Below are 15,113 nucleotides of genomic sequence, written 5' to 3' on the forward strand. Positions count from 1 at the left end.
AATCACTTTATAGAAACATGAGACGACCGGTTACACATTGGTATACAAAAGATCAACCAATTTTTGAAAATACCGAAGATATGATTGATTGTCGAATTGATGTGACCCGTATACCGGGCGGTGCTGATTCACCACCATGCTTGAAAATTTCACACAACACATTTGAAACGATGGAAAAAGCAAATTGGGAATTTTTGCGCCTGTCACTGCCAGTTACATGTCACTCTGAATTCATTTCCGAACAAGAGAAAGCCAGACGATGGGAGGAAATAAAATTACGGTATGCTTGCGTGAATGTGATAAATTATGTAAAGTTTGTGTTTGAATATTAATTAATTTCAAAATTATGATAAAATGTAGACAACATCGTTTAGCCGAAGAAGTACAAAGACAAGATGTGCAGAATCCATCGCATATGGATCACATTATGCAAAGTGGTTTTACAATGAACGACATCAAAGGTTTGCATCGTTTCGGTGAAGAAGGAGTTGAGGCCGATGAACAGATGGCATCTCATCTTAATCCGTCACGACCACCGCGCAAAGGATCGGTGAGCCGTGGTAGTCCAAATTATGATATGGCACGATCAACAAGTGCCTTAGATATTGACACCTTTCAAATGGAGGGCGACGACAAAGGCGACAAGAAACGCGGACGCAGTCCATTTAAATTCTTTAAAAGAGGTCAAAGCAAAGACAAACATAAATCGAAATCACCACCGGATCGTAAACGTGGAACATGTAGGCCTTTCTGATATTCAATTTACTCATTTAAATCTGAATTGAAAATCTAACAAAAAAATGTATATTTATTTCACAGCTGTTGGCCGAAGCACATCTCCACAGCAAAGAGCTCCGACGGTTCGTATCTCTGATGTATGTTTTTATCCTTCTCCCCATTTTTCTTAACTTATTGTAATCATCATTCAATTTTTCAACTTTTGTGCAGGCCGATTTGCGTGCAGGTCAACCACCTCCACAGCTTCAACTCGATCGATCAGCAAATAAAACGATGACAGTGAATGCGCTAAATGCGCAGGGCATTGAATCGATTGGAAACGAAGTGTATGATGCGGAATGCCTTAAAATGATCAACGAATATTTCTATGGTGTACGAATTTATCCGGGTCAAGATCCAACACATGTGTACGTTGGATGGGTGACAACACAATATCATTTGCATAGCAGAGAATTCAATCGTGATAAGGTTCGTCGCGTCTCTGTTTTTATGGAAGACGAATATGAGCAGCCAATCGATCGTGTTGATCGTCAAAGTTGTTATATGGTACGTGCCGATGAATTATTTAACGAGGTATCACAAGATGCATCCGGAAAAGGTGCAACACAGGGAATGTTTGTCGGTTGTTTTGTTGATACGGCAACCGGTACGATAAAATTCACATGCGAAGGTAAAGTAACATCGCATCGATGGCAAATGGAACCGGACACCAAACTATTTCCAGCCATTTTTGTTGAAGCAACGAGCAAAGAAATTTTACAAATTGAATTGGGACGTACACCAACCACATTGCCACTGTCGGCAGCCGTTTTACCAACAAGCGATAAACATGTGAATCCACAATTTCCACCACGTCTTAAAATTCAGTGCTTGAAACCACATCAATGGGCACGTGTACCAAATGTAACCCTACAAGTACATGCATTGAAATTGTCCGATATTCGTGGTTGGTCAATGCTTTGTGAAGATCCGATTTCGATGCTTGCATTGCATATTCCAGAAGAAGATCGATGCATTGATATTCTTGAATTGATCGAAATGGATAAATTGTTAGCGTTCCATTCATATACATTAACATTGTATGCAGCACTTTGTTTTCAATCAAACTATAGAGCCGCCCATGCGCTGTGTTTGCATGTTGATCAAAAACAATTACTTTATGCCATCAAAGCAGAATACATGAGCGGACAACTTAGACAAGGATTTTATGACTTATTGATTGCTATGCATTTGGAATCGCATGCAAATACAATGTAAGTACAATATTTCTTCTCTTTATAATGAATTTTCAAGAAAAAATAAGAGAAAAAAAAACACCATTCTCTTTGAACAATAGGGAAGTGTGCAAAAATGAATTTATCATCCCACTTGGACCCGAACTTATAGAATTGTATAACGATGAAGAAATGAGACACTCACTAAGATCATTGCAAACAGAATCAGTGCGACCACAGCTTCGAATGACGGAAATAGTGTATGTATATTGGACGGCAGTACTTATTTCATTCCAAAAAACGATAAATTAAGGAATAAATAAAAACTAAATCAAACATTTTTCAAACTGATCGCGAATAATCGAATATTTCTCGAATATATGTAATAACTCCCTCACAACAATTGGGCATAAATGTCATTTAATCTCAATGAATCAACCTTTCACAAGCGAAACCAATGACTAAAAAAAATCTTTGCACGAACATCGTAAACAATATATCGGTCAATTTAAACGGAAGTTTTTTGAAGAAAAAAAAAAACTTAAAATTTCTTTAATTTTATTTATTAGTTTGATAATAGTTTTCAGTTCTTAAGAATGTATCCATTAAGATTATACTTTTTGACAAGTGGTCCGATTATCCTGGGTTTTTAATACCTTTTTGAATCTTTAATTTTTTAAATTGGCTTTTTAAGTTTTCTGAGATCACCCATCTCGCTTATAACAAATTCTCCTTAATCCCTTTTAATTCTTGAATTTCAGAAAGTATGATCAAGTTGGTGAAAAAGTTCAAATTCCATCGATTTCCATTAAAAATCTCAGGTCTTTGTTACTTGAACATCTTCGGTGCAAAATTAAACTTTTGTGGAACAATTTTTGTCCGTTATCTCTTAATTTGCGAAAACAACCATTAATTTGTTAAAAACTTTTTTTCTTATACTTTTTTATTTTTATGTATTGATCGTGTTTGCATGATGTTCTCTTTATGTGCCTATCTCTGTGTGTATAATACTGCCTACTTATCATAACTGAAACTACCAAAAAACATAAAATAACCTCACCTCAACCAACCGACAATACAACCAACCAACCAACCAACCAAAAAAAAAAAAATCAACACCAATCAACGGTCAACCAAAATAATTCATACATAAATATAAAAAAATATATACATAAAAAAACCAAATCTCTGTATAGAGATATATATAACCCACATCAAATGATACCTTCGGCAAATGATGTTTTCAGTGAACCGATACCAACCATTGATGCACTGTATTCGCCCAAATTTCCATTGGAAGAGGTACGTGATTTCGTAATGGAAGCACTGCATGAGGCTGTTGATGTGAATCAAGTACATAACCGTGATCCAATTGGATGGTCGAATGAAAATCTGTTTTTGTAAGTAGCTAGAGATCATTTTACATTTAAATGAAATATTTAGAGAATAAATAAAATAGCAAATATTCTATTGTGTTGCCATAGGCCATTGTTGAAGCTTATCGATCGTTTGTTGCTTGTGGGAATCGTAACGGACAATGATGTGCAAAAGTTGTTAATCATGATTGATCCGGAGACATGGGATCATGAATTTGATCGTGAAGGAAAAGATGAACATCGCAAAGGATTGTTAACAATGAAAATGGCTGAAGGTGCAAAATTGCAAATGTGCTATTTATTGCATCATTTTACTGACCTTCAATTGCGACATCGTGTTGAAAGTATTATTTCATTTTCACATGATTTTATCGGTGTTTTACAAGATGATCAATTGCGTCGTTACATTGAAATCAAGCAATGCGATTTACCAAGCGCCATTGTAGCAAAGAAAACACGTGAATACCGTTGTCCACCGCGTGAACAAATGAACTCAATTTTAAGTTTCAAAGATTTGGATCCAGACGATATTGAAAATTGTCCATGCGGCGTTGATGTGAGGGACAGTTTCCTCGCATTCCATGAGAATTTCTTGGGTAAAGTGTCATTGACAGCCTTACAAGAGCCCGAAGTTGAAGATGAAACGGTCGATACAAAACCATCGGCATTGACAAAACTATATAATTTTATAAATGCCGTTAAAGATGCCGAAGAAAGTGTCGAAGAACAAACAGTCGAACCGGAAAAGAAAACGCCAGAAGAAGTGTTCCGTAAAGTATTGATTAAGACAATTGTCGGATGGGCGGAAGAATCACAAATTGAAAATCCAAAATTGGTTCGTGAAATGTTTGGTTTATTGGTGCGTCAATACGATACGGTTGGCGAATTGATTCGTGCATTGGAAAAAACCTATGTAATAAATAGCAAAACGAAAGTTGATGTGGCTACGATGTGGATTGGACTTAGTCAAATTCGTGCCTTATTACCTGTACAAATGAGTCAAGAAGAGGAAGAATTAATGCGTACACGTTTATGGAAATTGGTGAATAATCATACATTTTTCCAGCATCCAGATTTAATTCGAATTTTACGTGTTCACGAAAACGTGATGGCCGTTATGATGAATACATTGGGTCGTCGGGCTCAAGCACAAAGCGACGCACCGGCCATTAGCGAAGGTGGTGAAATGCCGGTCAAAGAAAAGGATACATCACACGAAATGGTTGTGGCATGTTGTCGTTTTCTTTGCTATTTCTGTCGCACCAGTCGACAAAATCAAAAGGCAATGTTCGATCACTTTGATTTTCTGTTGGAAAATTCAAACATTCTATTGTCACGGCCTAGTTTACGCGGTTCAACGCCACTTGATGTTGCCTATTCTAGTTTGATGGAAAACACTGAATTGGCACTTGCGTTACGTGAACATTATTTGGAAAAAATTGCAATTTATCTATCACGTTGTGGATTACAAAGTAATTCGGAATTAGTTGAAAAGGGTTATCCGGATTTGGGTTGGGATCCAGTAGAAGGTGAACGTTATTTGGACTTTTTACGATTTTGTGTTTGGGTGAATGGTGAATCGGTTGAAGAGAACGCGAATTTGGTAATTCGTTTGCTGATTCGACGGCCAGAATGTTTGGGTCCAGCATTGCGTGGTGAAGGTGAAGGTTTATTGCGTGCCATTGTTGATGCAAATAAAATGTCCGAAAAAATTGCCGAACGTCGTAAGTTGCACGATGAAGCCGAAGGCACAATGAGCGGTTTGAATTTCGTGCATCCATTGCCAGAGGGTGACGACGATGAAGATTATATTGATACGGGTGCAGCTATATTAGGTTTTTATTGTACACTTGTTGATTTATTGGGACGTTGTGCACCCGAACCATCTGTCATTGATCAAGGTAAAAATGAATCAACTCGTGCTCGTGCCATTTTACGTTCACTAGTGCCATTAGAGGATTTACAAGGTGTGTTGAGTTTGAAATTTACATTACACCAACCGGTGCCCGGCGAAGAAAAACCAAAATCTGACATGCCTTCTGGATTAAGGCCTGGACATAAAGAAAATATTGTTCTTTTCTTGGAACGAGTTTATGGCATTGAAACACATGATTTATTCTATCGCATTCTTGAAGATGCATTTTTGCCAGATTTAAGAGTGGCCACAATGCTTGATAAGGTACGTCCACATATTTTGAACGGTATATTTTAATTATATTTATTTTATATTTATTTTTCTGTTTCTTTCAATTTTATTGTAGAATGACGGAAGTGAAAGTAATATGGAGTTGTCAATGAATCGCTACATTGGAATCTCCATATTGCCGCTGTTGATCAAACATGCAAAATTCTATAATGAAGCTGAAAACTATGCCAGTTTATTAGATGCTACATTGCACACCGTATATCGTTTGTCAAAGAATCGAATGCTTACAAAAGGACAACGTGAAGCCGTTTCGGATTTCTTGGTGGCATTGACATCCTCAATGCAGCCGGCTATGTTATTGAAACTATTACGCAAACTCACTGTCGACGTATCCAAATTATCAGAATATACAACGGTTGCGTTGCGAGTAAGTTCAATCATAACGTGTTTATTTGTTGGTTTATTCTTTAATATTGTTTCAACTTTTAGCTATTGACATTGCACTATGAGCGTTGTGCTAAATATTATGGTTCAAGTCAAGGTCAAGCTACCTATGGTGCTGCATCCGATGAAGAGAAACGACTAACCATGATGTTATTCTCAAACATTTTCGATTCACTCAGCAATATGGATTATGATCCCGAATTGTTTGGAAAGGCATTGCCATGTTTGATTGCGATCGGTTGTGCATTGCCACCAGACTATTCATTACCACAAAAATCGGATGATGATTTCTATGGTAAAAGTTCGGGTAATCCAGATCAACCGCAATACAATCCACAACCAATCAATACATCGATGATAACACTCGACAACGATTTGAATTCAATTGTACAGAAATTCAGTGAACACTATCACGATGCATGGGCCAGTCGTAAAATGGAAACCGGATGGACATACGAGGAAGTGTGGTCGGATGCAAATAAAACGCATCCACGCCTTAAACCATATAACATGTTGAACGATTATGTATGTACAAGTACATTGTCTCCCTTAAATCGACTAAATTAGAGTAACGTTTAGCACATTTTTCATTTTATTCGCCCCATCAATTCATAGGAACGAGAACGTTACAAAGAGCCAGTTAGAGAAAGTCTCAAAGCTTTGCTTGCATTGAACTGGACAGTTGAACATGCTGATGTTGATGCACCACTTTCACATCGCGGATCGGCCAGACGTCAATCAAAACCAAATCTTGTAAGCCAAACTGTTCAATATTGTATACATATATTTGTATTTTGCAATTATTCAATTCCAAAAACGAAAAGATTTTCCAACTTCACATTGTAAAAACAACACAAACCTTTTTCGTCTCTAATCAAATTCATTTTCTATCTCTCCAATCAAAACCTATGCTTCCTCTGTGAAACCCGAAAAAAAAACCAATCTCTGATCCAAACACAACTCCAACTAAACAAATCACAAAACCAATTGTTCCCTGTTCTTCTGTTGCACATAAATCAAAATAAAATTGTGCAAAAAACGTATCACAAATTAAAAAGCATGAGGATTTCCAGAGTGATGGCAATGCATTTAACTACAATCCACATCCGGTTGATATGACAAATTTGACATTGAATCGTGAAATGCAAAATATGGCCGAGCGATTGGCAGAAAATTCACATGACATTTGGGCAAAGAAGAAACGCGAAGAAATTGATACATGTGGAGGTGCAATTCATCCACAATTGGTACCATATGATTTGTTAACCGACAAAGAAAAGCGTAAAGATCGTGAACGATCACAAGAATTTTTAAAATACATGCAATACCAAGGATTGAAACTTCACAAGTAAGTGACACACATCACATTTCGATTTAAAATTTAGAGAAAAAAACGATTCATTTGTGATTTTTGTATTTTCTCCCATAGGCCATCTCGAGCAGACACAATGGTCGACGGTGAACAGGCTGCAACACAAGCTGCAATTGAACTACGTTTCTCTTATTCATTACTCGAGAAGCTCATTGCATATTTGGATCGTGCAACAATTAACATGAAACTACTGAAACCTTCGTCCACATTCAGTCGCCGTACATCGTTTAGAACGGCATCACGCGATATAAAATTCTTCTCAAAAGTTGTATTGCCATTGATTGAAAAATACTTTTCAACGCATCGCAGTTATTTTATAGCGGTTGCAACAGCAACCAATAATATTGGTGCTGCATCATTAAAAGAAAAAGAAATGGTTGCAGCGATATTCTGTAAATTGTCCAATTTATTGCGTCAACGTTTATCGGCATTTGGTCCGGATGTTCGAATCACGGTGCGATGCTTACAGGTACTGGTAAAAGGTATCGATGCAAAATCATTGGTAAAAAATTGTCCCGAATTTATTCGGACATCGATGTTAACATTTTTCAATAATACGGCCGACGATTTGGGACAGACAATAACAAATTTACAAGATGGAAAATACAGTCATTTACGCGGTACACATTTAAAAACATCCACATCATTGGCATATGTGAATCAAGTTATTTTACCGGTATTAACAGCAATGTTTGATCATTTGGCGTCATGCGATTATGGCAGTGATTTATTGTTGGACGAAATTCAAGTTGCATCATATAAAATTTTGGCCGCATTATACACACTTGGCATCGATGGTACGCTTACCAATGATCGAAAATATTTGAAAACCGAAATTGAACGTAGTCGACCGAGTTTGGGTTCGTGCTTAGGTGCATTTAGCTCAACGTTTCCGGTTGCATTCTTGGAACCGCATCTTAACAAACATAATCTATTTTCGTTACTTAATCGCATTGCCGATCATTCGTTAGAAGCTCAAGATATTATGGTTCGCATGGAAAGTTCAATGCCAAATTTGGAATCGATTTTATCCGAAGTTGATCAATTTGTTGAATCGGATAAAACATATGGCGATGCACCGCATATAATTGATGTTATTTTACCATTGTTATGCTCATATCTACCATTTTGGTGGTCACAAGGTCCGGACAATGTATCGCCAACCAGTGGTAATCATGTTACAATGGTGACCGCCGATCACATGAACGTTTTGCTGAAAAATGTTTTAAAAATGATTAAAAAGAATATCGGAAATGAAAATGCACCGTGGATGACACGAATTGCCGCATATACACAACAAATCATTATCAATAGTTCAGAAGAATTGTTGATTGATCCATTCTTACCGTTGGCCGAACGTGTCCGAAAGCGAACCGATAACATGTTCCATAAAGAAGAAAGTATGCGCGGTTTTATTAAATCGGCAAACGATGATACATCACAAATTGAAACACAAATTCAAGAAGATTGGCAACTTTTGGTGCGTGATATTTATTCATTCTATCCGTTGCTCATTAAATACGTTGATTTGCAACGTAATCATTGGCTGAAAAATAACATTCATGAAGCTGAAGAGTTGTACAATTATGTGGCCGAAATATTTAATATTTGGTCAAAGAGTCAATACTTTTTGAAAGAAGAGCAAAACTTTATATCGGCCAATGAAATTGATAATATGACACTGATTATGCCAACGGCAACACGACGAACAACAACCGTAAATGATGGTGCATCAGCCGGTGGCAAAGTGAAAAAGAAGAAGAAACATCGTGACAAGAAACGTGACAAAGATAAAGAGGTGCAAGCCAGTTTAATGGTGGCTGCCTTGAAACGTCTTTTGCCCGTCGGTTTGAATTTGTTTGCCGGCCGAGAACAAGAACTTGTTCAACACTGTAAAGATCGTTATCTCAAGGTAAGAAGGGACTCACATTTTGTACATCACATTTTAATAATTCATATTTTGTGATTTTAATCGAATAGAAAATGCCAGAAAGTGAGGTCATTGAATTTGCGCGCACACAACTCACATTGCCAGATAAACTTGATCCAGCTGATGAAATGTCGTGGCAACATTATTTGTACTCAAAATTGGGGAAGAATCAAACATCCGAAGAGATTATTGAAAAACCACCAACAGGCGTGCCAGCCGAAAAGACAAAAACCAAAGAACAAATCATTCAAGAAACTGTTGAACGCATTGTTGCAATGGCCAAAGTTTTATATGGACTTCACATGGTGAGTCAGTTTATTATTCAATTTGTTTGTTCTTATTGGAGATTGAAATTCAAAATTGAAAGTTTTTTTTTTATTTAATCGGCACCAAGTAAAATTGAGATTTTCACGAGGTGTAGAATTTGATTTTCATTATTTTTACCCCAAAATAAGTCCTTCATTTTTTTTTGATTTTTTCTTGATTTTTACCAACCAAATTTACTGCTTTAGATTGATCATCCACAACAACAAAGTAAAAACGTTTATCGAAGTGTCGTTTCGATACAAAGAAAACGAGCTGTTATCGCTTGTTTCCGTCAACTTTCATTACATTCACTGCCAAGGTTAAATTTTAGTGGTGTTTTCTATGTATTTTGTCATTTCTTTTCTTTGTGGAACTTATAAATCGATAACAAATTGGTTTTGAAAAATTAACAGTTTTTTTGTGTTTTAACCACTAACCACGATTACTTTCCTGTTTTTTTTTTGTTACAAAGGAAGAGTAAGGATTTGAGCTGAAGAGTGTAAAAATGAGAGAAAAGGTCTTTCAATCAGAGTGAGTTGGATTACATGGAAATGAACAATTGTCGACTTCAAATATTCCCTCTAGACTCCAAATCACTCTGATGGACCAAATTGAAGATCTTATTTTTACACATCTAGTAACGCAACATTTGGTTTTTAATGATTTTATTTACACTCTAAAGAAAACGTCCATTTGACCAACGTCCTAATGTTATTATTTTTGGTAGAACTCGTAGTATAGCGTGCACAATATGTACTAATGGTTTTTTTTTCTGAAGCAGAGTTTCTGAAGAAGATAAACATCTACACAGTATGAAATTATGCCGGATGCTATAGCTTTTATTCACTCCTTCATAATATGGAGTTTTGTATGGTAGATGAAATAAAAGCTGAAAAAACTACTGGTTTTATACTATCCGGTGTAAATTTATTACTGTGTTTCTGAGAAAATTCAACAGTAAGCAATGATCTATACACGAAAACCTGCTTGAGTAATTCAAGTCCGTTGGCCAATTATTTGATGAAATGAGGTCCAATTTCTGTCCAGAGATTTCTTTTCCAAAACGGAATGGTTTAGTATGATTAATCCCCTATATATAACAAATTACCTCAATTTTCTGCTTCAGAAACTCTGATCATATTTGCGATAGAATGAATTATGAATAAACATAAATTACAAATCTCTTGATTAAAAATTCATACGATTGGTTATCTGATTTATCCCCTTACCCAGGCATGTCGTCCATATAGTTCTAGAGACAATTGGAAACGCATTTTGTCGTTAGCAAGGAAAAATGCTGCTATTGCATGCTTAAGAGTAAAACATCTCTATAAAATGAGCAGGTTGCTTTGTAACAAATACTTGTAAACATTTTTACCACAAAAACAATTAATTTTCTTTTGCGATTTACAATTTTATTGTTGATTATCTGTTTAATTTGTGTTTTTATTCCATGACAAAGTGTCTTAGTTTAGCTGCCAAATTACTTTGTCAATTTATTTCTAATGCTAGTTACGGCATGAGCTTTATTATTCAATAATTGATTGTGTGGTAAAAAAAAAAAACAAACTCAATTCAGAAATAATGATAATTTATGAATTGGTCATAATTGCAGACATCGAGCATGCAACATCTTTGCCAGAACATATTACGAATTATGGTTGCAGGAAGAAAACGTTGGCCAAGAAATTATGATCGAAGATTTAACGGTAAACATATGCTTATTAGATAAAGTGAATCATTCAAATGCGTATTCCAATTTGTAGCAATCGTTTGAAGATGCGGAAAAGAAAAAGAAAGAAGATGAAGAAGAAGAGGGTAAACCAGATCCATTGACACAATTGGTAACGACATTCTGTCGTGGTGCAATGACTGAACGCAGCGGTGCACTACAGGAAGATCCATTGTATATGTCATATGCACACATCGTGGCCAAATCATGTGGCGAAGAAGCAGAGGATGAAGGTGGTAGCGAGGGCGATGAAGTGGCCAGTATTCATGTAAATATTTACTCGTTTTTAGAGACAATTTTTCGATCAAACATTTTATTATTTTATGACTAACCCGATATTTGCAAATTCATTTGCAAACCAGTCCATGGCAAAAGTAATTGTAAGTTTACTAACATTAACCAAATGTGATTTCCAGTTTATTTTTCATTGCAATTAACTTGATGAGGTCAATAAATATGTAATGTGTGTAATTATAATTGTTTTGAACATAACTTTAGGAACAAGAAATGGAAAAACAAAAACTCTTGTTTGCCCAAGCTCGGCTAAACAATCGTGGTGTTGCCGAAATGGTGTTGCTTCATATATCCGCTTCAAAGGGTGTTCCAAGTGATATGGTTATGATAACATTGGAATTGGGTATTGCCATTTTGCGCGGCGGTAATATTGACATTCAAATGGGAATGTTGAATCATTTGAAGGAAAAGAAAGATGTTGGCTTCTTCACATCGATTGCTGGCCTAATGAACTCATGCAGCGTTTTGGATTTGGATGCATTTGAACGTAACACAAAAGCTGAAGGTATGATCATTCCATTTTATTCCATTCATTTATTGCATTTTACTTTCATTTCAATTTTATTACATTTTATCATTTTGGATACAATATTGATTATTGAAATTAATAAAATTGTAATTAACGTTACTTCAAATCATTCGTTTACGCATTTGAAACAAAGAATCATTATTTTTTTTCTCATTCAAACTGTTCGAAATGTTGGTAGGTTTCAAATGATATTTCATCTTTGAAAGGTCGAATGGGGCGAGACCGAATTTCGATTGAAAATGTGTGGCTACGTTGATGGTCAAATTAACGACGAAAATGTCCATTTTGAATTTTGTCCAATGAATTGAACGGCAACGTGGTGACAATTTATTGAAATTCGATCACGTTTAACGGTTCGACTTTTTGAAGTGAAAATGACATACCCAGTTGTACTAGTGACAGTACCAACCGATATCTATTACCGAGACAAATTTTGCCACCAAGTCCATAAACATTTGACATTTTGTTCCCAAATTTGCACACTAATTCATCTCTTGCTTTAACTTTTCGGTTTGATCTAATATAGAGTTGTCAACGAACACCAACGAACGACCGGCTTTTTTATTTAATTTTTTTTTTCGCTCGTTGAATTGTATTGCGTTCGTTCGTAGAAAGTCAAATGTTCGTAGCATTCGTTGTTCGTTAGGTGTTCGTACGGTCGTTGTTTGTAGAAAAATATAAAAATGATATACAACATAAAATGACATTTAAAGTTGATTGTATTTTTGTAAATGCAACGCCTTAGAATAAATGAATGGGTGAGGATTTCAGGTCACTTCAATTATCACCCATTCAAATGACGAACTTTACTTTGTTGCGTGAAAAAATCGTATAACGAAAACGTTCTATATAAGCTGGCATAATCGATAGAACGTTTTTTTCGAATGACAAAATTCATTTTTTTAGGTGCCAAAATTAATTTCGCCATATATATAATCTACGTTAAAATTCACTTAAAAAGTTGATTCCTTATTTTATATGATTTTTATATTTTTTTTTACGAACAAACGAATTGACAATGAATGAACGCTACGAACATTTGACTTTCTACAAACGAACGAACGCAATACAATTCAACGAACGAACAAACAAAATAAGAATATTATCCTCTCATGAAAAAATGAAGGAACGAACATTCGTTGGTAGCTCTCTAGTCTAAACAATGTTCTAATTCAAACTTTCATTTTTGAATTGGCAATTTGGATTTAAAGCAAATTACTTTGTTTGGCTTACTTTTGGTTTTACCATACAACGAAGAAAGTTTATATGTTTCATCAATTTTTTTTTCCAAATTCACCTCTGTTTTTCACGTAATCTTTTCTTATTTTCCACATTTGGTTTTCTGTAACCGTTCCATCCTTAAACAAACATACATCACACTCTGTCTGTTGTTCTGTGATCTCACTTCCCATCATCTGCCAAAAACCCAAAAAAAAAAAACAAAAAAAAACATGTATATAAAACCAATAAATATGCATAAAATGAAACCACAACCACCTTCTTGCACGTACTATACTTTTTCGTATCCATCATGGTACCATTTAAATATAAAACATGAAAATCTGTAAAACATGAAAAACAAAAGAGTATATTCCGGCTGCTAAAGGTCTAGGTGTTGGCTCGGAAGGTGCAGCGGGCGAGAAAAATATGCACGATGCTGAATTTACATGTGCCCTTTTCCGGTTTATTCAACTCACTTGCGAAGGTCACAATCTGGGTAAGTTTTTGTGTGTTCTATTTTAAATGGTCTCGCTTGAAATTAATCATTTTTCATTTTTTTTTCTAGAATGGCAAAATTATTTGCGTACACAAGCTGGTAATACGACAACAGTGAATGTGGTCATTTGTACGGTCGATTATTTGTTGCGATTGCAAGAATCGATAATGGATTTCTATTGGCATTATTCGAGCAAAGAGGTCATTGATCAGGCTGGAAAATTAAACTTTTTCAAAGCGATCGGAGTAGCCAGTCAAGTGTTCAACACACTGACTGAAGTAATTCAAGGGCCATGCATTCTGAATCAACAGGCGTTGGCTCATTCACGTCTTTGGGATGCTGTCGGTGGATTTTTATTCTTATTCTCACACATGCAAGACAAATTATCGAGACATTCAAGATCTGATGATTTGCTAACCGAATTAAATAATTTGCAAAAAGACATGATCACAATGATGTTATCGATGCTGGAAGGAAACGTTGTAAATGGCACCATTGGCAAACAAATGGTTGACACATTAGTCGAGTCGGCAGCAAATGTTGAATTGATTTTAAAATACTTTGATATGTTTTTGAAATTGAAAGATTTAACATCATCAGCCAGTTTCACTGAAATCGATCCAAACCACGACGGTTGGGTGGAGCCAAAAGATTTTAAAGAGAAAATGGAGCAAACCAAAAATTATACAATGTAAGTTCGATGATAGTTTAAATGATTTCCATTTCGATAATAAATCTGTTTGTACTTTTTTCAACGAAACAGCGAAGAAATCGATTTTCTTTTCGCATGTATGGAGGTCAATCACGATGGAAAGGTTGATTATGAAGCATTTACCGATCGTTTCCATGAACCAGCCACCGAAATCGGCTTCAATTTGGCGGTTTTGCTAACAAATCTCTCCGAACATATGCCAAATGAACCGAGATTGTCACGTTTCCTGGAGACCGCCGGTTCGGTATTGAATTACTTTGAACGCTTTTTGGGACGCATTGAAATTATGGGCAGTTCAAAGCGAATTGAACGTGTCTATTTTGAAATTAAAGAATCAAACATTGAACAATGGGAAAAGCCACAAATTAAAGAATCAAAACGTGCATTTTTCCATTCGATTGTAACGGAAGGTGGCGACAAAGAAAAACTCGAAGCATTCGTTAATTTTTGCGAAGATGCTATATTTGAAATGACACACGCTTCAAATCTCATGGCAACCGATGACACTAGTGATAACACGAAAAAAGAAGCAAAATACAGTACGTACATTAGTGAAGAGGATGAAGAAAGGTATGATTTTTTTTGTTGAAGAAAACATGGTTG

The 15,113-nt window shown here is 35.7% G+C and overlaps 1 protein-coding gene across 6 annotated transcripts in view; it reads left to right on the top strand.

The window, feature by feature from the left end:
• Positions 1–15,113, top strand: part of LOC116352229 (ryanodine receptor) — a 29,472-nt gene that overhangs the window by 11,986 nt on the left and 2,373 nt on the right. For 2 of the 6 annotated variants that reach the window (XM_031784650.1, XM_031784653.1), the window contains 20 exons: positions 14–280; positions 361–740; positions 820–875; positions 949–1,991; positions 2,075–2,212; positions 3,149–3,352; positions 3,437–5,507; positions 5,590–5,901; positions 5,964–6,443; positions 6,534–6,671; positions 6,992–7,266; positions 7,348–9,202; positions 9,271–9,525; positions 9,733–9,845; positions 11,142–11,235; positions 11,293–11,526; positions 11,757–12,057; positions 13,688–13,798; positions 13,868–14,489; positions 14,562–15,080. In XM_031784650.1, coding sequence (XP_031640510.1) covers positions 14–280; positions 361–740; positions 820–875; positions 949–1,991; positions 2,075–2,212; positions 3,149–3,352; positions 3,437–5,507; positions 5,590–5,901; positions 5,964–6,443; positions 6,534–6,671; positions 6,992–7,266; positions 7,348–9,202; positions 9,271–9,525; positions 9,733–9,845; positions 11,142–11,235; positions 11,293–11,526; positions 11,757–12,057; positions 13,688–13,798; positions 13,868–14,489; positions 14,562–15,080 — 9,468 coding nt within the window. Of the gene's footprint in view, positions 1–13; positions 281–360; positions 741–819; positions 876–948; positions 1,992–2,074; positions 2,213–3,148; positions 3,353–3,436; positions 5,508–5,589; positions 5,902–5,963; positions 6,444–6,533; positions 6,672–6,976; positions 7,267–7,347; positions 9,203–9,270; positions 9,526–9,732; positions 9,846–11,141; positions 11,236–11,292; positions 11,527–11,756; positions 12,058–13,687; positions 13,799–13,867; positions 14,490–14,561; positions 15,081–15,113 lie in introns of all 6 variants that reach the window. The other 4 variants (XM_031784651.1, XM_031784652.1, XM_031784649.1 and 1 more) reach the window with 3 other exon arrangements.

Source organism: Contarinia nasturtii, unplaced genomic scaffold (assembly GCF_009176525.2).
Source record: "Contarinia nasturtii isolate CC-2019 unplaced genomic scaffold, AAFC_CNas_1.1 Cnas_scaffold_187, whole genome shotgun sequence".
Lineage (NCBI taxonomy): Eukaryota > Metazoa > Arthropoda > Insecta > Diptera > Cecidomyiidae > Contarinia > Contarinia nasturtii.